The sequence below is a fragment of the Ctenocephalides felis genome, unplaced genomic scaffold, assembly GCF_003426905.1.
Source record: "Ctenocephalides felis isolate EL2017-DRISC unplaced genomic scaffold, ASM342690v1 CF-g0.4_SCAFFOLD_03570, whole genome shotgun sequence".
Taxonomy (NCBI): domain Eukaryota; kingdom Metazoa; phylum Arthropoda; class Insecta; order Siphonaptera; family Pulicidae; genus Ctenocephalides; species Ctenocephalides felis.
Window position 1 is genome coordinate 26077705 of NW_020539724.1, and position 23532 is coordinate 26101236.

General features: G+C 27.9%; 2 protein-coding genes across 2 annotated transcripts in view; both read left to right on the top strand.

Annotated features, from left to right (window-relative positions):
- Positions 1-3499: 3499 nt before the first annotated feature.
- Positions 3500-6135, top strand: LOC113383676. The gene is made up of 4 exons (XM_026621926.1): positions 3500-3548; positions 3626-3765; positions 5725-5883; positions 5948-6135. The coding sequence occupies exons 1-4, from the start codon at positions 3500-3502 to the stop codon at positions 6023-6025; spliced, it is 426 nt and encodes a 141-aa protein (XP_026477711.1). The 3' UTR covers positions 6026-6135.
- An 84-nt stretch (positions 6136-6219) lies between these two features.
- The window catches only part of LOC113383677, a 44590-nt gene continuing 27277 nt past the window's right edge, over positions 6220-23532 (top strand). The window contains exons 1-12 of the mRNA XM_026621927.1: positions 6220-6231; positions 10902-11143; positions 12756-12963; positions 16366-16579; positions 16646-16782; positions 17159-17416; positions 18842-18989; positions 20620-20826; positions 21557-21740; positions 21984-22083; positions 22462-22607; positions 23290-23327. Of these exons, the coding sequence (XP_026477712.1) occupies positions 6220-6231; positions 10902-11143; positions 12756-12963; positions 16366-16579; positions 16646-16782; positions 17159-17416; positions 18842-18989; positions 20620-20826; positions 21557-21740; positions 21984-22083; positions 22462-22607; positions 23290-23327 (1894 nt within the window). The remainder of the gene's footprint in view (positions 6232-10901; positions 11144-12755; positions 12964-16365; positions 16580-16645; positions 16783-17158; positions 17417-18841; positions 18990-20619; positions 20827-21556; positions 21741-21983; positions 22084-22461; positions 22608-23289; positions 23328-23532) is intronic.

A 23532-nucleotide genomic window follows, 5' to 3' on the forward strand; every position in this document is an offset into this window, starting at 1 on the left:
AATCAGACATCGATGGAGTATTACTATATTATTAATATTGATTGTTATTTAAACAGATTTGATTGCGTTTTTATTACCTGTGCATAAGACTTATGATGAGGGTTTGCGTACTGTAAAATTCTATTGTTATGTAAGTTGGATTTGTACCGGTGAGTATTTGTGTTAGTACATTACAGTCACACCTTGATATAATTGAAAAATAGTTTACTTAAACTGTTTACATAACGTTCACTCTTAGAAAAAGTACATGCCCACCTGTCGCTATTTATAACGAACAAAATTTCAAGCCAAGATCATGTAAGCTGTTTGGGTATTAGAAATTAAACTGGAAAATCCATATTTAAAAAAAAGCGTGAACATCTAGAACACCTTCGAAGGTCGATGAATTGGCTTCTCAGCAGTACAAGAGAATACTCAGGGTCAATAAATCTCGACTGAGACAGAAAAAACCCGTGTATTTTTTGCAAATGTTTGAAAATCTTATCTATTCATTAATAACTGTACTTAATTTAAATTATGTAAACACGTTTTCTTTCAAATTTCAGATCATTGTAACAATATTATATTCATAGATAAACAAGTATAAGATTATATTTAAATTTATCTTAGACTTAAACCAAGGGATTTATCTAGAATCGAACCTAGGGTAAATTTACATGCTACACTCGTCGCTCCGAGCGTGACTGCAGCGCCCATGCAGCGCCGTAATAAATATGAACTAATTGGGGCTATCAGTGTGTGGTTTTCATGGGTTTTACATGTTTGTTAAAGAAAAAAGATATTAAATAATTGTTATAAATAATAATAACAAGATACAGTAATAATGTGAACGCTGAATGTTTATTGAAATTATTAATTTACTTCAACGTACTTAAAACATAGTTGAGTATAATGATTAATTAAATAAAGAAATGCAGTAAATAATTTTAAGGTTAAGTGCCTCAAAGCCTATGTCATAATCTCGGAATAGTTCTTATTAAAAACAATATAATAATGATAAATAGTATTTTATCAATAGAATAAGTAAATAATAAATTAATTTACTCATTTTTTTGGTCAAACCAAAAACTTAGACACTATTATAAAGACATAATTTAGACATTATTATAAAGACAAGACCAAGTTGACAAGTAGGTAGGACTCAATACCTCGACCGATTCACTGCAAATGCGATCATAGGGCTTGGGAACCCACGGTGATCCATCAACACTACAAATATATATTCGCATTATTTCAGCATTGTATTAATTAAACTGTTTGCAAAATAACATTTTTTCGCTATGTGATAACTTTTATTTTTCTTTTAATCATAAATTACAATTATTATATAATAAAATGTAATTAATATATAGATAATAGTTATACATAATCAATATACAATATATAAATATGTATTTTTCATTATTCAGGCTTGTATTAATTACATTGTTTTACAAAACATTTTTTTAGTAAGCATTAAATTTTGATAATACAACAATTTATTGACTTATAATTTTTCTTTTTCTAAACATAACAATTTTACAACTATTCAAATACTCCAAATTGTATTTTTATAACAATAAGGTTATGATACTTACTTTATTCTTCTAACCTTCTAACCGCTGCGATCCACTTTTCCCGTTGATTTTCTTTCCACTTAGCTGTAGAAAATGTATAGAATTTGCAATCACTTTTTCTGCTGGTATTTCTACAACACACCCTACACACAGACATGGTGGTTTATTTTTAATTATCTTATTTAAATTTGAAATAAATAAATATTTTATGTGTTTTTGTTTAAAATTTGTTTATAATAGCCCCTTTTAGTGCTCCAAGTTAGCCACTACGAACGCTTCGGTCGATTTGACTTTCCCTTCCATGCCTTTCGCACATAGCCAATAGCAGGAGCGGAAATTAAAGTTAAAATAATCGAAAAGCGGTCCTGTTTGCTATCTATTTATACTTGCTTTATCTATGATCTACGCAATCTACGGTAATTATTCCACACACAATACAAATAAATTTTGTATTAATAAAGAGTTTATCTCAATTATGCTTTTTACTCCTTTTGTTTAAAAAATTGTTTAAGTATTCTATGTTTTATCTAATTCAAATATCAATCAAACATCAAAAGCATATTTGTAGCTCAAAACTACATTAAAAAATTATATCTCGTCATTTATACCGCATTTCAACATTTTAAGATCAATTGAAATCCCAATATTAATCAAATCTATACGCCAAAACAGTAAACATAACAGTAGCAAAATTTCTTCTTCTTACATGGTAGGGGTTATTATTCTTCATTGTTGGTGCACCGGCATTCATATTTAATCTTTTGGTTTTATGTTTTAATGTTGGCAACACTGGCTGAAGGCATCATGTGCTGTCCATAAAAGCTGGTAGGAGGGTCGTGTCTAGACGAAGCATCGTGTTAAAACGTTAACGACGTTTCTATTGTGCGTTTCTCTCACCCAATTTTTACTTTCAGCTGTTGACATTCAAATTAATGGCGCTAAATTTGAATAATAATTAATGAATTTTAGTAATCGGGTATTTGAAATTAAATTTGGTATTACACTCATTATGTTTTTGTAATAATATAAAATAACAAAATATTATATAAGTATACAATCAAATCGAAATTTAAATCAACAAATACACTACTGGTTTAAATATACATCACATCTAATCCACTGGAATAATATCTACACATTTTTAGCTTATTAATATAAATATTTAGTGAAATTTAGTGAATAATGCATTATAATGTTAGTTTATTACATCGTCTGTCATTCTTAACTTTTATTAACTAATAATCATCCCGTGCAAGATTTGACATTCTTAAGCAATTTATATTCTTCCAAATATATTCAGATCCGCGTAAAGTGGTAATCCAATTTTAAGCAGCTGGAAGAATTCTAAATATTCTGTCTTTCTTGTAGAAGCTTATACTTAATTTTTTACAGCTGGCCTTTTTCCTTAAAGTGAAATATAATTAGACTAATAATATAATATGAACACAGAATATTCTAATATTGTCTAGGGACTAATCTGTCAATGTACTACGTTGTGATTATGTCCAGTATCTCAGTTTGAATTTATTAATGAGAGTTAAAATTTATTAAACAATGTACAAACACAAACAAACAGAAGAACATATTTGCTTATTTATCTATGATAATAAACATTTGCATTTGGCAATACTTGTTTATCGGCTCCCTAGCGCTAACTTTGCGACTACCGTAGGACCCCGAACTAACCCTGCTGAACGCGGATTTTGTTCTGAGATAATGGATCTTGAACACTGACACAGGCTTATTTATCTATGGACACAGGTTAAATCCCATACCAACATAAGAACAAGGGCGTTGTCAACAAACTAAGTACGTCAGGTTTTGGGTGTAATTTGTTAATTGTAAACATGGATTGACTAATATTAGGATGATATGTTATAACATTATATATTTATATATAGATATATTTATATGTAATTATATGATAACGTAACTTATTGCAAATGCTTTTACAGATCAAGATTTTATCATTATTATTATGTGTCCCATTATGTGAGTCAACAATCATTGAAAACAAAGCAAGTTTATTATTTAGAATCTTTAATCATTACATTTTTGTTGTAATTAAGGTTTGTCATTGGAATGCTATGTTTGCACAGAACAAGAAGATAATGTTGGAAAATGTGTGACTACGATCAAAACTTGTAAGCAAGGTGAAGAAGCTTGTTTAACAGAAATAAAATGGGGCAGTACACCTTACTGGTCACAAGTATGTTAAATTTTATTACTACAAATGAAATAAAAATTAATATTACACCACAATTGAATTAAAAAATATTTTTATGCACCAATGGATAATAAATATATCACACTTCAGCACTTTCTTATTGTACAATATTTATGTGAAGTTGACGCTACTAAAAATAAATAACTAAAGTCAATAGTAGAAACTCTATTGACTGGACTATTGTTGTTGATCCGGATATTCAAATGTATGAAAATAATGTTATTAAAAATAAAAAATACATAGACATCAACGAAATTTACAGTACAGTATAGGTATACAGTATATATTTGGTAATTTGCATTTGGTAGCATAAATATGTAGGTAATAAGTTTAATTTGGTTACATTTGGTGATTATCATTTGACGTAAGCTAATTTTTTTCTTCATTGCTGCTATATCACGAATTGGTCCTATAAATTGGTTGCGGTTGGTAGTCCGGATAATTGTGAATCCATATAACTGAGGTACGGACAAATGAGTTTCTACTGTACTAAGTTCATTAAACCCACACACTTCATGTAGAGTTTCAACCAATTGTAATTCAAACCATAAAGGTTTTTAATTTAAATCATTAAGAGATTTTTTTATTGATGTTTTGCATCTAAGTATGTTTCATTTTCAGGATATCTGTTAAAAACATGATTTTGATTAAATATAACAAATAATATAGTTACGAAAAAATAAAAATTAGTTGCTTTTCATAAAATTAATACAATTATAAAACAGAGTAAATTATGTAAAATGAAATAAATGATAAATGAATGGATTATATGAAGAAATATTATGATTGCCAAAGTTTTTTTAAAAAGTAGCAAAAAGAATTAAGAAAAAAAAGAGTGCGTGTAAGGTTCATATGTGATTGAAGTAAAACTTATTTGCTACTGTACAAGATGGCATTTAAGTAAAAATAAATACATCACATAACAATTTTGAATAATATTTTTAGTAATTTGGTAACATTCGTGATACACATATTTATTAGTGTCAACCATTATACACATTTATAAATGATAAATTATAAATTATGTGTTATATAGCATTAAAGATATGTATAATATTTAAAAACAATAATGTAATTAAAGTCATACTTCAAATATGACATGATCGGTTTGTCATTGTAATTAGCATTTAGAAATGAACCTTCATTAGAGAAATGAAGTAATTGCTGATTAATAAATTCTATAATATTCGTTCAGTGGATTATGTTAAACAACACCTAAACAAATATTGTTTTCGCAACATCATTCATCATGTAAATGAGTTTGAAGAACTTCATGTAATTAAAGTTAACATACATTTATTGACTGCTGCCTCTTGCCTAAAGAATATTTCCATTTTAATAACTTCAAAAATTTATAGAAACTAGGAATAATATAGAAATAATTTCTGATCAATAAACTTACGTTTAGTTCACGAAACAAATGTTTAATTGGTAATCGTAATATTTCTACTACGATGTAACTTTAAAATTTTATTTATCTATGCCGATTTCCTTGTTGATATCGGAACGCATACAACAACAGATCTGTATTAACATACACGACGTCTAATCACGATCGACCCGTATAGAAATGATTTCATCGAGAGCCGTAACGTACTTCCGTTGCATTTGTACGGATTACGCCCTAGTCGCGTCTATAGAAGTTTTAGTTAAAAAATCAAAGAATGTTTATAAAATGAATTTGAATTTACATAAATTTATTGATGTAAACCTTAAATAAATTTCATAACTCTTCTTAGCCTAATAATTTTGAAGTCAAATAAGTTCAATGTTGAATAATTTCTTCTTTTAATAATGGGTAGAAAGCAAAAATGTTCATCGACACAAATATATTGAGATAATTAAACTTGTGTATGCGTTCTTCTATCAAGCCAAATTTGTCCATTTGCTTTATAATTTTCTTTGTCATAAATATCTAATAATTTATTTAATATATTATAGGGGGCTCAAAAACAATATTACTATTCCAAACGATGTGCTACTAAAAAACAATGCATTAAAACTAGAGAAAAATATATGCCATACTGCACACACATTTGGTATGAAGATTGGAGCTGCTCTGAGTGCTGTCAAGGCGATCGATGCAATTATTATGTCATTGTAAATATTAATATTAAGATATGTATTTTGCATTTTACTATGCTAATTATTCGATTTGTTTCAGAATAATTCTAATATACATGCTGTCAGTTTTGTTCCTGTTGTTGGTGCACTTTTGTACCAACTTTTGATGAACTACTAATAAATCAGCTGAAATTTGTATCTCTATAAATCAATTAGTCCAAAATAATAAGTAAAGGAGTCAAAAGTCATGTGGCTTCATTGAATTATGCACAAATATAAGTTTTAATCCGTCCAGAAATACTTAGTAATAAGTGTATATTGAAATGAATCTTTATATAATAGTTCTTACTATTGTGTAATCTCACAAGAATTATGGTTAAGATAGTAATATAATATAGTATAATATTTAGTAATAAAATTCAATTCCGTCCTGAATTCCAATTTTATACGTTGATAATAAAATAGTTCAACATAAAATATGAATCTCGTTATGTTTTTAGAATATATATATATTACATATCACCAATTTTAAATATATTTTAAACTATAAATTATTTTAAATAAAAAAAAAATTACACGCAAATAATATTTCATTTTTTACATTTCCAAATTTTGATCATTGTTTTCACTTGTACACATTTATTTTGAACTGCAAGAGACAATTTCTCAGGAGCCGATTCGATAAAATGTGTTTTACTTGAAAAAAATATCAAATTATTTCTTTGTGCACTAATTGCAAGAAAGCATACATGCAAACGCATCAATTATAAATATGAAACAAATGTTATTGAATTTGATTTAGTAACTTTTCTGAATTTCATTCATTGGTTCATAAAACATATATTCAAGGAATGTAGGAGGTATTTTATTGTTATACACGTTAATAGAAAAATCAATTCAATAAAAAGCAATTAAACTATTGATATAATACATAATTATTTAAAAAAAAAAAATCATTTGGGTTATATGATTTAAATCTTAAACTATTTTTTTATTTCTTCTGTACATTATTGATTTATTTCATAAATTACACTTTATAATAGTTATATATTACTAATCTTATAATTTATAATACAATATTAAAAAAAAATTAATTAATTGCGTAAAAATAACATAAATATTATGGATTTTGGCTTAGTGCGTTATAATAAGTATAATGATAAACTTAATTATAATTCTTAAGAATTAACTTCCCACAGGGTAAGTTATTGTAATCGTCCAAAAATCGAAATTGAAAATTTTTACATTTCTTCACGTTTTGAAGGTTTCTGAACATTTTGGCATACCGCAGAAAAATGGATGTGTGTGTGTGTGTATGTATGTATGTATGTATGTATGGATACAATTTTTCGTCTACGTTTTCGGGCGCACGGATCAACTGATTTGAATAGTTCAAACAGCATTCGTTTCCTATTGAAAAGGAGATGTGCTGATTAGTTTTTGTCAAAGGCAGGACCAGCAGGTGCAGAAAATAGAAATCTAGTTTTTGAGAGAACGGAGCATCCGATTTGAATGATCTAAAAAAAATTCAATTCGCAATGATGGGGAGAAGTGGTGATTAAATTGTGGCAAAGTCAGGTACAGCCATTTCGAAGATACAGAGCTAAATGTGAAAAAAATATCAGTTTTTGAGAGAACTAAGCGTCTGATTTGAATGATTTAAAGAACTTTCTGCTTGTTTTAACAAAATAATTGTTTTTGGAAAAAAACATTTTGTTTCAATTTTTTTCTATAATTATATATAATTATCAATAAAATATTGTAAATTTTACATCGAATAAAAAAACAACTACTGAGTTGTTTTTTCCAACATGCCCTTGTTGTATACAATGTCCCTTTTCGGCCGACTATTGTAAATTCATCAAATTTATTGAATGTCCTTTACTGGACAGTTGTAAATAGAAAAGATAATAAAAAAAAACTAGTGGGGTGTATGGCATCGTGCCTTAAGGCAAATTGCTGGAACTTCCCGTAACGAAATGATCGAGGAATATTAAATGTTATAAAATAGATTATTATAAATATTGTAACATTGTCTATTTATATTTATAAGAAATATATAAACTAAATTGGAAAGTTGAAATTATTTGTTTAAAGTATATTAGAACACAATTAAAATAAAAATCTGAATTATTTTCGATATCCAAAAAAAATTTTTTTGAAAAAAAAAATTAAAAAAATTTTGAAGCAAAAAATTTTTTTTCCAAAATCAATTACTTTGTTAAAACAAGCAGAAAGTTTTTGGAACCATTCAAATCGGACGCTTAGTTCTCTCAAAAACTGCCATTTTTTGCACATTTAGCTCTTTATCTCCGAAACCGCTGTACCTGCCTTTGCCAAAAACTAATCACCCCTTCTCCCCGTCATTACGAATTGAATGTTTTTGGGATCATTCAAATCGGACGCTCCGATCTCTCAAAAACTCGATTTCTATTTTGTGCACTCTTTGCTTCGTATCTCCTAATCGGCTGGACCTGCCTTTGCCAAAACTAATCAGCACATCTCCCTATCAATAGGAATCGAATGTTTTTTTAACCATTCAAATCGGTTGATCCGTGCGCTTTTTCCTGAGGTATGCCAAAATGTTCAGAAACCTTCAAAACGTCGAGAAATGCAAAAATTTTCATTTTCGATTTTCGGCCCATTACAATAACTTACCCGACGGGAAATTAAAAATCATTTTTTTTTGTATATCAAAAATAGTTCAGATTTTATTATTTTTAATTGTGACTGCAAAAACTCTAATGTACTTTAAATAAATAATTTCAACTTTGCAATTCAGTTAGACAATGTTACAATATTTGCAATAATTAAAACATTTAATATATTCCTTATAGACATCTTTGCACGGTTAGATGATTTTTGCTATGAAGATCTCTAGTAAATATAAAAAACATTAATTATTTTTCTTTATCATTTAATTATTATATAAATATTATCGTAAAATAGTGCTTTAAGGTACATTTATAAGCAATAGCAAGATAAAACTATTTTAAAACAATAATTTACTTTCCGCTTGTGACGGGAATGCAAAGACAAACGCCATTTTTGTTGACCAAGCCCATATAAATCAACTTGTCAAATGTCATTGCAGTTTGTCTAATTCAAATTTATATTTTGTTATAATGAGTTATTTACTTTCATAATATTATAGAAAAATGTGTGAAGTTGAATTAAAAACATTATTGCTGGGCTTAAAATCAGCAGACAAGGAAAAAATTTATTGCATTCTTTTGAAAATTCGTAATTCCATAACCACGGATGCCAAAGGCATTCAACAATTTTACAAGGCAGGGGGGCTCAAATTGTTGGTAGATTTGTTAAAATATCCCAACCAGAAAAATTTAGATCTGACTTTGAGTATTTTGGGAAATTGCTGCATTCAAGAAAATTGCTCTTTGGCGGTATGTTTGAAATATATTTTAAAATGATATTTATTTTTATATATATATTATTTTCATATCTCAGTCAGACAGATGTGCCTGGTATGAGAGATTATGAAAACAGTTTTCATATTTTATTTGCCTATTTCATTATAATATAATATTTATTATCATTAAAATATTTTTATATAACTCTTCAATCTTCTTTGTCTTCAATTTCCTTATAATATTTCTTTAATTTCCTTTCAAACTTATCATCATCAAATTAACATCGACTGGCAGTTCATTATTTATTTATTTATTTAAATATATAGCCCACAGATTTCTCCAAGAGGACTCAAAAATACAATTATTTTACATAATGAATAACAATTAAAATATATACAAAATTACAATATATAGTTAGTAACATAAAATGCTTAAGATAAAATTACATATAATGCAGAATGTAACAATATTATTTATAAACAGAATAAGATAAAATAATGAGATATTTGAAAAGAAAATAAAAAGGTTAACTTGTGCAGATGGAGATTATTTGATTAGGTGAAGTGTTGTGAATGTCTATTTCAATATTAATTAAGTTAAAGTTAGAGGACATAAGTAAAATTGGCGAATTTAAGAAAGAATTAGATTTAGGGGTAGGATAATTGAAAAATAATTGTGAACGCAAAGATAGCCTTGGAACATTAAAGGATAGTTGATTGAGAATAAGAGGACAGTCAATAGAATTATTGCAAAGCTTAAATAAGAACATAATTGTACAGATAAATCGACATGAGGCAAGGGAAGGAATACCAAATTCTTTTAGTAAAGTGTTGTGGTCAAAGCCACGTTCAGGGTAAATTTTATATGTTTTATAATAAAGGAATTTCAGAAATTTTTGCTGAACCTTCTCTATCGCATCAGAGTTGTTGATTTGATCAGGATACCAAATAATCGAACCGTATTCTAATTTTGAACGCACAATAGAATAGTACATGCAAAGAAATGCATTGGTAGACTTAAATTGTTTACAATTTTTCAGTATCAAACCTAAAGATTTATGTGCTCTATTACAAATATCAGTTACATGATCTGTGAAAAACAAACCAGAATCAAATAGAACACCTAAATCGGAAATTTTATTACATCTATCAATGCTGGTGTTAGAAATTTTATAATCAAAAAGTATTGGAACGCGCTTATGTGTAAAACTAAGAATCTTGCACTTTGATATATTTAAATGTAATTTGTTATAGATACACCAAGAGTGGAAAAGGTCAAGTTGAGACTGTAATAATAAGCAGTCATCAATAGAATTTATTTTGAGATATAGTTTCAGAATTATTATATATTTTACTAGCGCTCCATATGACATTTTCTTTCAATTTCTTCTTTCTATTATGTTCAATGTGAAAATTTTCGTGTTGTCTAGTGTAGTGTTCGTGTATATCTTGATTTATGTCTATTGTTGTAATTCTGTTATATTTCATTTTGCGTATTAATTTGCATTTTAATTATGTTATTTAGTGAATGATTATTTATTTCTGTCTGTAAGTATTTGGTGGGTGTTAAATGTGGAAAATTATATGCTGTTTTTATGGCTTTATTCATTATTCTCTGTATGTTTGAAATAAGTTTTGAATCTTTAGTGAATTTTAAACTATGTATCAATTATATTAATTTTAGGTTGGCGGATTGAAAGTTTCAGAATTGCTTGTGAATATTATTAAAAACATTGCTTCAGATAGTATATTATGCAGAGCTTGTCGACTCATTGCAAATCTTTCAACGCAAAAAGAAAATGCAGAATACTTTCATTCAGCTGGTGTGGTTTGGGCTCTTGTTGGCATCCTTCAAAACTACGTTGAAATTATAGAACAGCCTAAAGAAAGCACAGCGACTATTGCAATGGCCATCCGAGCCTTAGGGTTTGTATAAAATCTAATGAGTAAATATATTGAGATCTTTTTTTAATATGCATCAATTAGTGATTAAGGAGGTATTCTAGTGCAGAGGCATGAATTTTAGGTCATTTAAAAATTTTTGTAAAAAAGAGGCAATTACTATCATTTTTGTTATAATTTATTTATCAATGTTACAAGAGTACAAAAAAAAATGAGTGCGCGTAAGGTTCACACGCGATTGAAGTAAAACTTATTTGCTACTGTACAAGATGGCATTTAATTAAAAATAAATACATCATATAACAATTTTGAATAATGTTTATTAGTAATATGGTAACACTCGTGATGCACACATTTATTAGTGTTAATCATTATACACATTTATATAATGATAAATTATAAATTATATATTTATAATATCATTGAAAATATGTATGATATTTAAAAACAATATTCAAACTTCAAATATGACATGATCGGTTTGCCATTGTAATTAACATTTAGAAATGAACTTTCATTAGAGAAAGTCATTGCTGATTAATTAATTTTTTAACATTTGTTCACACAGTGGATTTTGTTAAACAACGCCTTATGTCAATTATTAGACGTCAATTATATGCCAAACAATTGTTTTCAAGGGACAGGGCAAAATATTCTTTTGATTTAGGTATTTTTCATTAAATCAAGATTTGTACTACGATATAACTTTAAAATGTTTATTTATCTATACCGATTTTCTTGTTGATATCGGTATGCATACAGCGTTGATGCCGGTATGCATACAACGACAAAACTCTATTCACATACACGACGTATAATCACAATCGACCCGTATAGAAATGATATCATCGAGAGCGAATGACGAATCATTGATACTCGACTCGGCCGTAACGCACTTCCGTTGCATTTGTACGGATTTACACCCTAGTCGCGTCTAAAGAAGTTTTACTTCAAAAAGTAAAAACAAAAAAGTTAATTATTTTAAAAATTAGCAGTTGTTGAAGTGTGGAGTCTCAAAAAATTGACACATAATCTAGTAAATGAAAAAGAAAAATGGATTATTAATCTAGAATAATGTCGCAATGGTATATACTAGAATTAAGTTTAATTTTTTTTATGAAATGGCGACTATTTGAAAAAAGGATAATTTTTTTACCACTTTTTGAGTTTCATGCGTTTTTTTAAAAATCGTGAAGATTGAAATTTGGGGTATGCCTGAGAGAAGTCTGTAAAGAAGATTCTCTGAAAATTTTAAGTGAATCAGTTTAGTAGAACTCTAGAAATCCTAGGGATCGTATTGAAAAAGACAGTTTTGAGAAAAAGGTGTTTAAAATTTCGCAAGAAGAAGGAAACAGAAGAGGATTATCATGGTCAAACAGCTGAATCTCTGAAAATAATTCGAATTTAAAATTTAAAAAAAAAATCTAGCACAGACACTCATAAAAAGTTAAACTTTTAAAATATGAAACAAAAGACAAATGATTTTTTTGAAATTCTACACTAGATTATCCCCTTAATTAATGAATCAGGTAGCTTATATTTGCAATTGTATATACAAAACTAATAGGAAAAAATGTTGTGGAAGAGAAAATGATGTAGAATGTAAATACAGAAATATTGTACTGTACTCTTTTAGGATATTATGGACTCATGAGAATTGTAGAGATGATATAATTTCAGTTGGTACAATTAAATTTATTGTCTCAATACTAGCATATCATGAAATCCAAAAGAATTCTGCAATATTGGGATTTACACATGTTATACTTAAAACTTTGGTGACAATGACAACTTTGAGCAGGAGAGACAACAATTCTACTGTGAGTGATTACCTTGCAAGTCAGGTAATGTATCATATATGTTCCAAATTTAAACCAAATATGTAGAAGGTATACATAGAATATAATATATATATATATATATATATATATATATATATATATATATTATACACATAATTGTTATTCTTTAAATATCCATGAATCAATCCACATAATTTTTGTACAAAGGGTCTGATCGAGTTTCCATATAGAATTGGCCCCACCTTGGTATTGGATTTTGATGCCATTTTATAGGTATTTTCGAAAAAATTTGAAATACCAAATTTCAAATCCGTAGCTCATCATTTGGCCGAAATTTCATTGAAAATATGTGAAAGTGGCCCCTTTTTCAAAGTCGATTTTTGACGCAACTGTAAAAGATATCGATAAACAAATAACGCCATTCTATTCACATCGGTGTGGACTATATTATCAATAACAAATATTGTTAAATAATTATTAACTTCCCGTAGTGCAAGTTATAATAATCACAAAAAATCGAAAATGAAAATTTTTATATATCTTTACGTTTCAAAAGTTTCTGAACATTTTGGCATACCTTAGAAAAAAATGATGTTTTTGTGTGTGCACGGATACAAATTTTCGTCGACGATTTCGGGAACACGGATCAACCGATTTGCATAATTCAAAATACATTCGATTCGTATTGATAAGGAGACGTGCTGATTAGTTTTTGGCGAAGGCAGGTCTAGCCGTTCCGAAGATACTGGGCAAAAAGTGCCAAAAACGGTAACTCAGTTTTTAAGAGAACGGAGCGTCCGATTTTGATAATTCAAAAAACATTTTACTTGTATTGACAAGATGAAGAACTGATTAAATTTTTGGGTAGGCAGGTCCAGCGTTTATGGACTCGCAATAAAAATAAGTAAAAATAATGTCATTTGGCGGTCAAAAATATTTATTGGACTTTTTCACATCAATTTATCAGATATTTTATAGAGATTTTCATAATATGTACACAAAATTCCGTACCAAAATTTTTAATTACGGTACGGGAAGTTCCAGCAATTTGCCTTAAGGCATGTTGCCATGCACCCCACTAGTTTGTTAGTCTATGAAAAAGTGAAAACAATTTTTTGTTCCAAATTTTCCGAGAATGCGGTTTAAACTAATTTTTAATTTGCATCATTAGAAAGGCTATTAATTTTTCTTACGCTATCCAAAATTTAGTTTTAGTCCATTACATGTGGTAGAACACTTTCAATAGTTCAAATAACCTGAGCAAGTACACGCTACTATATGAAAATTTCTATTTTAAACAATTTTATATTTGTGTATGCGTAAAATAAATGTATTTATTTATATATTATTTTTATATATATATTGGTATGTGTGTAATAAATTATTTCAATTTTTATTTTTTATCTTAAAATTTAATATCCGTTTTAAAATACACTAATATATTATACGATTTATATTTCATACAATTTTTCCTAAATAATAAATGAACACAATAAATAATAATATTATATCGGAAGTTGATTTTTATTCGGGCCACAGCAATATAATGCAAGTATATTAGCTCACAATTCTGAATCGATTTAAAACTAGTGGTGTATGGCATTGAACCTTAAGGTAAATTGCTGGAACTTCCTGCACTATAATGAAATATTCAAGGAATATTAAATGTTTTCAAATAGATTATTATAAATACTGTAACTTACATCAAATTTAAAATGTCTAATATTTATAATAATTTTATAAACTGAATAACAAAGTTAAAATTATTCATTTGAAGTATATTAGTGTTCATGAGCTTTAAACTTTTAGCCTGAATTAAAATTAAATCCGAGTTATTTTAGATATTCAAAAAAAAATATTTTTGGAAATATAAAAAAGAACTGAAAAAAAAATATCGAAAAGCAATTGTTTGGTCTACGCAAGTAAAAAAATGTTTGAATCATTCAAATCGGTTTCGCTTAGTTCTTTCGAATACTGGCATTTTTTGCACATTTAGCTCTGTATCTTCGTAATGGCTGGACCTGTCTTTGCCAAAAACTAATCACCACGTGTCCCAATCATTACAAATTGAATGTTTTTCAGATCATTCAAATCGGATACTCCGTTCTCTCAAAAACTCGATTTGTATTTTCTGCACTCTTTGCTTCGTATCTCCGTAACGGCTGGACCTGCCTTTGCCAAAAACTAATTAGCACATCTCCCTCTCAATAGGAATCGAATGTTTTTTGAACCATTTCAATCGGTTGATCCGTGCGCCCGAAAAATTGTATTCATACATACACACACAATCACACATCCATTTTTTCTGAGGTATGCCAAAATGTTCAGGAACCTTCAAAACGTGAAGAAATGTAAAAATTTTCAATTTCGATTTTTGGACGATTACAATAACACTTACACGCACACACATCCATTTTTTCTGAGGTATGCCAAAATGTTCAGAAACCTTGAAAACGTGAAGAAATGTAAAAATTTTTAATTTCGATTTTTTAACGATTACAATGACTTACCCTACGTGAAGTTAAAAGTATTTCTACTTTTTGTAATTGCGGGATACTCAGGGAATTACGTTCACTGGGTGGAACTAATTACGGGAGTCATGAAATTGAAATTTCTTTACAAATATATGCTCGATTTAACTATAAAACTAATCTCTCATTAATACTGATCAATAATTTCACAAATTTGGATCGATTAAGCTTACCGACATCGAATAAAAACCTTAAGCAACGGAACCGTCACATTAATCTGACTACCTAACAAGCCAGTACGAAATGGCGATCGGGTCACGATGAATGCGCTCAAAAGCTTTTTACGGCTTCAAAAACTAATATTTATATTCGAAAATCGTGCTATTTTGTTAGGATTCAAATCATAATTGATGTGCTATTGAATAAATTATTATTTAGTTGCGATCAAAATGAAAAACTCCCGTATTAATGTACTATCCGGAATAGTGTACATTTACCTTACATATATATATATATATATATATATATATATATATATACAGGGCCGGTTCTGGGGTCCTCAACGCCCGCATGCAAGATTTGTTCTAGCCAATAATTTAAACTTTCGTAGTTGCGTTTACGGGATTGAACACTAGTTTCTTTTTTGATTCCACATTAACTTCAAACGAAGAAAAATTTAATAAGTACATTAAACAATAAGCAAAATAATAATCTACTAATTTGCAGAGTTATTAATCTATTAAGTATTCTAGATTTTATATTAAAAAAAAATATAAATAATATACTATAAATTTCATTTCCGAATCTCATTTTGGCGCCCCCTAAGGCGTGCGCCTGCATTTTTCGCAAGGCGGGACCGACCTTGTATATATTATATATATATATATATATATATATATATATATGTGTGTGTGTGTGTGTGTGCGTGTGTGTGTACATATAATTTTAATACATTCGAATTTTGTTCTTTCAGATATGTTCAGAAAAAGGAATAATAGATGTAATAACGGGCATAATTAACAAAAACTATGAAAATTCTGATCACAAGGAAAGCAAACAAATTAAACTCAATAGCAAATTAGCACTAACATTGCTGTATAATTTGTGTCACCTAGATCAGTGTCGTGATATGTTAGGCAAAAGTACTGCATTAACAACATTAATAAATAAGGTGGACTCTGAAGAAGGTTAATAAATATATAAAGTAATTTCTAAATACATTTGATAATTATCACACAACCTTTGTCCTTTAGGTTTCAATGGCCTTATATTACTTTGTCGTGATATAAAAGTGCATGCTAAAGCAAGAACATCTGGAGCTTTGAGAGTATTATTAAAGTCTGTTGATAAATCAGGAATTATATCTACATCTAAGAGAAAAATATCACTGGTAAATATATAGAACAAAATCAATAAAGTCTTGGTTCTATGGTTTGAAAATAAACAGAAAAAGTAACGTTAAAAAATAAATATCATCAGAGCAAGAATAAAAAAACAAAGAACTATGACAAAAAAGACAGACATATATCTAAATCTTGAGCATTACTTACTTGAAATTCTTAGATTAACACTTATACATATTAACAACATATTTTATTTTTTTAAAAAAAGAGTAATCACTGACCTTTAGTGCTTGTTTCAAGTTATTAATTATTCACAAGTTTCGTGTTAACAAGTATAAGTGTTAATCTAAGAATTTCAGGTAAGTAATGTTATTTGAGTTTGTACAAAATTGAGTATTTAATTAATACTTTGTATACTTACAGGTTTTGGATGTACTGAGTCAATATATTTTAGATAAAAACATTATTTTTGATTTAGTTGAAGATGGATTGATTACTGTTCTTATTACAGTTATGAACTGTTATTTAAAAAACGTGAATTGTTTGGATAAATCAATCAAAAACTGTAAACATACATGTAGTAGTCACCCAAAATGTAATGCTGATTCAAAATCGGGTGCATGTTCTGAAAAATCCAAAGTTAAACGAAATCATCAAACAAAATGTGATACTGCTGTTAAGGTAGCCTGAGATTGATTTAAATCTATATATATATATATATATATATATATATTTATATATATATTATATATATATATTGATTGTTTCTTTTCCGAACAGTAAATCCAATAATAAAAAACAATTTGTTTTTTGAAGACGTTTAATACGACGTTTCGGAACTAGGTACGTTCCATCATCAGGTTTATTCTGTAATAATTTATATATCCATATCACTAATATTTTTTTGTTAAAAAACACTCGATTTTTTTGGAAGATATTTGTAGATGTTAACATCTACAAATATCTTCCAAAAAATCGAGTGTTTTTAACAAAAAAATATTAGTGATATGGATATATAAATTATTACAGAATCAACCTGATGATGGAACGTACCTAGTTCCGAAACGTCGTATTAAACGTCTTCAAAAAACAAATTGTTTTTTATTATTGGATTTACTGTTCGGAAAAGAAACAATCAATATATTGAAAAAATCCAGGACTTATCTATTGAATATATATATAGTTCATACACTAAGCAAAGAAAAAACGAAGATTTATAAAATAATCTTTAATTCCAAATGTTTCGACATACAATTTGATGTCATCATCAGTGGATCTATAAGGTAAAAAGATTTGAAAGAAATATATAAACTAAGTAACTATGTTTGGAATTAAAGATTATTTTATAAATCTTTGTTTTGATTTTTTTTTTATTTTTTTGGAAAAAAAACTTTTTGAAAAAAAATGTTTTCTTCATTTTGAATCATATTGGAAATTCTGAACTTTTTTTCAAAGCAATCGTACTGCTTTAATTGCATAGAGACGAAATATCGAAGCGCGTAAGCACCGCGTCCGGACAATCCGTTCTCTTAAAAACTGAGTTACCTTTTGTGGCACTTTTTGCCCCATATCTTCGGGACGGCTACACCTGCCTTCGCCAAAAGCTAATCAGCACAATTACAATTTTGTATCCACATGAAAACATTATTAACCCATGGTATGAGTATGTGCACATTGATAAAGTATATATTTTTTAACATCACAAATGATAAAACACCCAAATAAACATGATAACTTAACAAGTTGTAGAAACTATGTATTTACTATTCAGAGTTTGATAGAAATCGACATCTCTATCTTAAACTCTTAATTCTTAATTTACCATATATGATGTTAAAAAATATATATTTTATCAATGTGCACATACTCATACCATGGATTAATAATGTTTTCATATGTTATATCAGGATACAAAATTTTAGATTGATTGCCACTGAATGAAGGCTAAGATGCTAGCCGAAACGTATGGATTTTAAATAAATTTCTAAAAACTCTCATACTATTTTTATTGATGTAACGCCCGACTTTATAACTCAATTTAAATATTTATGTATATATATATATATATATATATATATATAAATATTTTTTTTTTTTTTTTGATAGAGACTATTGATGGATGGAGATAATGCTCAGTTTACTTATTATTTATCGTCAATTCCTTCATCACCATGCAATAGTAGTAAAGCTCTGTGGAGTCCACAAAGTGATAGCACAGGTTATGCAAGCATGGATGCAACACCTCCAAGAAGAGGTAACTAGATACATAATTTACAGAAATTTCATAGATTTGATTTAAACTATTTCATCTATATTGTATTATTGTGCAAAGTTTAACTAGTTGGTATTGGTATTTTGCCTTGAGGCAAGTTACACGAACTTCTCGATATGTCGATTTAATCAATAAAAAATAAATTAATTTACGAGTGTTTAAAAGTAATCCGAGTGGATTTTTTACACATAAACGAACAAACACGTTAACTCGGAGTATTTTCTAAAAGCAAATTTTCAAAAATCTTTAATTTTTATAATTGAACCAGTTTTCGTAGAACTTTAATGGTTTAGTATGTTCATTAAGACCAAGTACTCTAGCGTTAAACCAAGTAAATCGTCTAATATTAATTTTAACAAACGTCAAAAAAACTACTCATTTTCTCAAACTTGAATGAATTTTTAAAATTAAACTACTGGTCATAAGGCCGTAATATTTCAGTAAGTTCTTTAAGACCAGGATATATATTGCCAAAAGAAAGTTCCATAAAAATCGGCTTATATTTTTTTTTCAACAGTTAATATAGATTTTCAACTAAAACTAATCAATATCATTCCCAAATGATATCTTTCGAACAGTTTTTCGATTTTTGAAAATCGATTCGGTAGTATGAGCTTAAATGTCGACAAACAGTTTAAACCTTTTTTCCAAATTACAAAAAAATAGTTCGGCCGATCGCTGCACAAAACCGAGAAAAAATAATCCACATCAAAATACATCGATTGGCTTTTAATTTTTTGAAATCGGTTCAGGCGTTTTTGAGCAAACGTCGATGAAAGTTTTAATTTTGACAAACGCCTAAAAAACGACACTAATTTTTGCAAACTTTGACGATTTTCTAAAATTAAACGACTTGTCGTCGGACCGTAATATTCTAGTATGATCTATAAGACTATGGTAACTACCGTCAAAAAAAAAAAAATCATGAAAATCGTCGAAAAAAAATTTTAACGCCTCATTACAAGAAAACGGCTCGGCCGATCTTTACCGAAAACTAATCAGGTCGATTCCCAACCAATATGTTTCGAACAGTTTTTGAATTTTCAAAATCGATTCAGAATTGCGGGCTAAAACGTGGACGAAAATTTTTTCACTTTTCTGCGATTTACAAAGAAACGGCTCGGCCGATCGCCGCACAAAACTCAGAAACGATAGTCCTCATCGAGATACATCGAATGGCTTTTAAATTTTTGAAATCGGTCCAGCCGTTTTTGAGAAAACGTCGATTTACGGCAAAAAATCTGTTCACATACACACACACACACACACTTTTTCCAAATTTGGTCTCATTCGATTCAGAATGGCTTGAAACGTGGAGGAAACATAAAATTAGCAATTCGGATTTTTTGATGAAAACATAAACTTCTCCTTCGGGATGTTAATAATACATTTCGAAAATTATTGTTATTGATTATTTGCTAAATTGACAAGTTTTGGAAAATTTATGTTAGAAGATTTTTTTAAGTTCCCACTTCTCAGTTATGCTTAGGGAAGTTTGAGCAATTTGCTTGAAGCACGATGCCACACACCACTAGTTATGTTCGATGTAATTCATTTACATTAATTAACAAATAATTTGATTTTAGTATTAAATGTTTAATTTTAATTCCAGATTCATTGACAGATGATGATTTTGAGAGCTATTCTCCTGTGTGCAGCGATAATGAGGGGGAGGCCGACTTTACAAAGGATGAGGGGTTAGATGTAGATGATTATTGTCCTTCAGATGTAAATAAAGTTACTGTTATTGATGAAATGTATGATCAAGATGAGTGTAATACTACAATCAATCAAGATGATGAAACATTAAATGATTTTGGTATAACTTCGACAATTTCTTTTTAATTTAAATTTAATAATTGGAAATAATGTTGTCATACCATTTAGTCTTTTGTGGGTGTAATTTTATCACGGAATTTCGGTACTTAAAAAAAAAAGTTATATTGATGGATCTATTTTCTGTTGACATAACTATGTTATATTACCAGGTTTTCATGGTAACATAACATGTTTTAAATAAGCGTATGCTGAAGATTAGCTAATATTAACTACCGGAGCACTAGTTTATTTTTATATATCAATATAACATTCTTTCTTGATGTTAATTCTCAATGTGTTGTTAGTTTCAAAAACTGTCAAAAAGTTTTTCTTATATGAGCATTTATTTAAATTTTTGGTACTGTTAACTTTAAAACTGTAAACGTCACATAATTTCAAAATGACATTAGTTTTTCTTTCCACATATTTTATTCATAAGTGCAATGCAGGAGTACCTATTATTTTGAGGCATTTGTGGTCTCTACAGTGCCATATAGAATAAAATGCTGAGAACTGCTTTATAGTAATATTTATTGCATAAAAAGAATATTTGAGAATAGGACTATGAATATATAAAATTAGTTGAAAAAAAAATTAGGCAAAATGTTTCTTGAAAGAAGAATCTTTAAAGCCCTCATTACCATTTTATTTTCTAATTATTAATTTTAAATAATATTGTTTGCAAATATTTTTTATATTAGATTTCAATAAATTATAACTTTTAATTTCAGAAACCAAAGAGGATTGTAATCGTGACATTCTTACATGTGTAAGGCTGCTACAGCAAATAACTTTCTACGGTTGCATAATACCGCAATTAGCACAAGCAGAAACCATAATATCTCTACTAAAATTTTTAATTGAATCAACACAAGGCATAAAATATGTTATATATGCAGTGAATGAAATATTAGGGTGAGTGCATTATAGTGTAATACAAACAGTTTTATATGAAATTGGCAGAGCTTCATTACCGGTTATTAGACCTAAAAAAAATTTTTTTATCTAACTTTCTATATATATTTTACTAGATGTATTACAATATGCTTTTTGAAATTTAACAGCAAGTGAAGGTCTCCAAACAATATGAATTAGGTTTAAGAAAATAAGTCCATGTTATCAGACAATATACTTCTTTACATATATACTTCTTTTCAGACGAGTAGAGTATCTTAAAACTCTTTTGAAGACTGATTTAGTATTAGAGATGTACAATATTATTAATGCTAATGTACCTGAGTGTAGTCAATGCATTAAAGTGAGTATTATAATCTTGTTGCAATGAAATTATTAACTGCTCATAGGGCTATTTAGTAATAGTAGTAGCAAAAAATATTTTTTTTATGTGTTTACATTTCAAAGCATTCTGAACATTTAGATATATGTACTTCAGAAAAAAATGATGTATGTGTGTGTATGCGGATGTATGTGCATTGGTAATTTTTTTGTGAGAAGTTTGAATTTTTAAAATAAAATGTAAATGTAATAAAATTAGTCTGGGAGCTTGCAAGGGGTTATATACGGAAGGCCGAAAAAAATTAATTTTTCAGATTTTTTTCCAGAAAAACTATGAATATTATTGATCCAAAATTTTTTACATATATTATGGTATCTTTTAATTATATTTTTCTTTTAGATAAAGGATAGGATAATTAAATTACGCAACAAATTACAAATTACTGCTGAATCTGCATGTGGTGTTGGGGAAATAGAGAATATCCTTTGTCTAGGAACTATGGATTTGCGAAGAAAATACATACTGAATATTTCTCTATTAATTGAGTAAGTACAGAAAAAATATTTATTTTTAAAAAATTTGTAATATTTTAATATGTCATTGTAATTTATATATTGAATGTATGGTTTATGAATGCTTGACAATTACACAGACATACACCCATATCTATATAAATATATATATATATATATATTTATATATATATATATATATATATATATATATGTATATATGTATATATTTCGAAAGTCTACAAAATATATATATATATATATATATATTATATATATATATATATAATATATATAATATATATATATATATATAATATATATATATATGTATATATAATGAAGCTGTTCTTGGATGTCCATCCAATAGTTGAAACTATTTTATTGAAGTAAAATGTTTCATTGTCAAAATAAAATGCACAAAAGTATACATACTTACATAAATGTGTGCAGTATACACAAAAGGCAGTATTAAGATGTATTGCGCATGCTGTAAAACTTATTTGAAGCATCCCAGTAAATATTTCAGAGAGTATAATATATAATATATATATAAGTATAAATTATTTAAGACAATAAATTGAAAATCTAAAGTACTAATGCAAATATGTATATCGAAGCTAATCGTACATTGTTATCAAAAGTTCACTTGCTTACATTTTTAGATATTATTTGTTATTAAAAGTTTAAAAATAATGTTCTACTTTTGTTACAGCTCTGCTATTATTCTGAGAAAAATTTTATTTAAGTTTGGCGCCTTAGAAATTTTATCAAATTTACTTGATGATCCTATATACAAAAAAAGGGCTTTGTTAGCGTTCATAAATTATGCAAAAATACTTAAAAGAAAATCTGAATCAAAAGTATATTTTAAAAATATTCCGTCGAAGGATCTTTCAATACCAGCAGATTCTAAAGATAAAATTACATTTATTTTGAATGGTGGGATTGAAGTATA

What these genes read in the sequence shown, in the direction of transcription:
- LOC113383676 (XM_026621926.1), top strand. Translation starts at nt 3,500, where the DNA reads ATGCTTTTACAGATCAAGATTTTATCATTATTATTATGTGTCCCATTA. An exon ending in GTACACCTTACTGGTCACAA is followed by an intron (nt 3,766 to 5,724) that starts GTATGTTAAATT and finishes AATATATTATAG; the next exon opens with GGGGCTCAAAAACAATATTA. An exon ending in GATGCAATTATTATGTCATT is followed by an intron (nt 5,884 to 5,947) that starts GTAAATATTAAT and finishes GATTTGTTTCAG; the next exon opens with AATAATTCTAATATACATGC.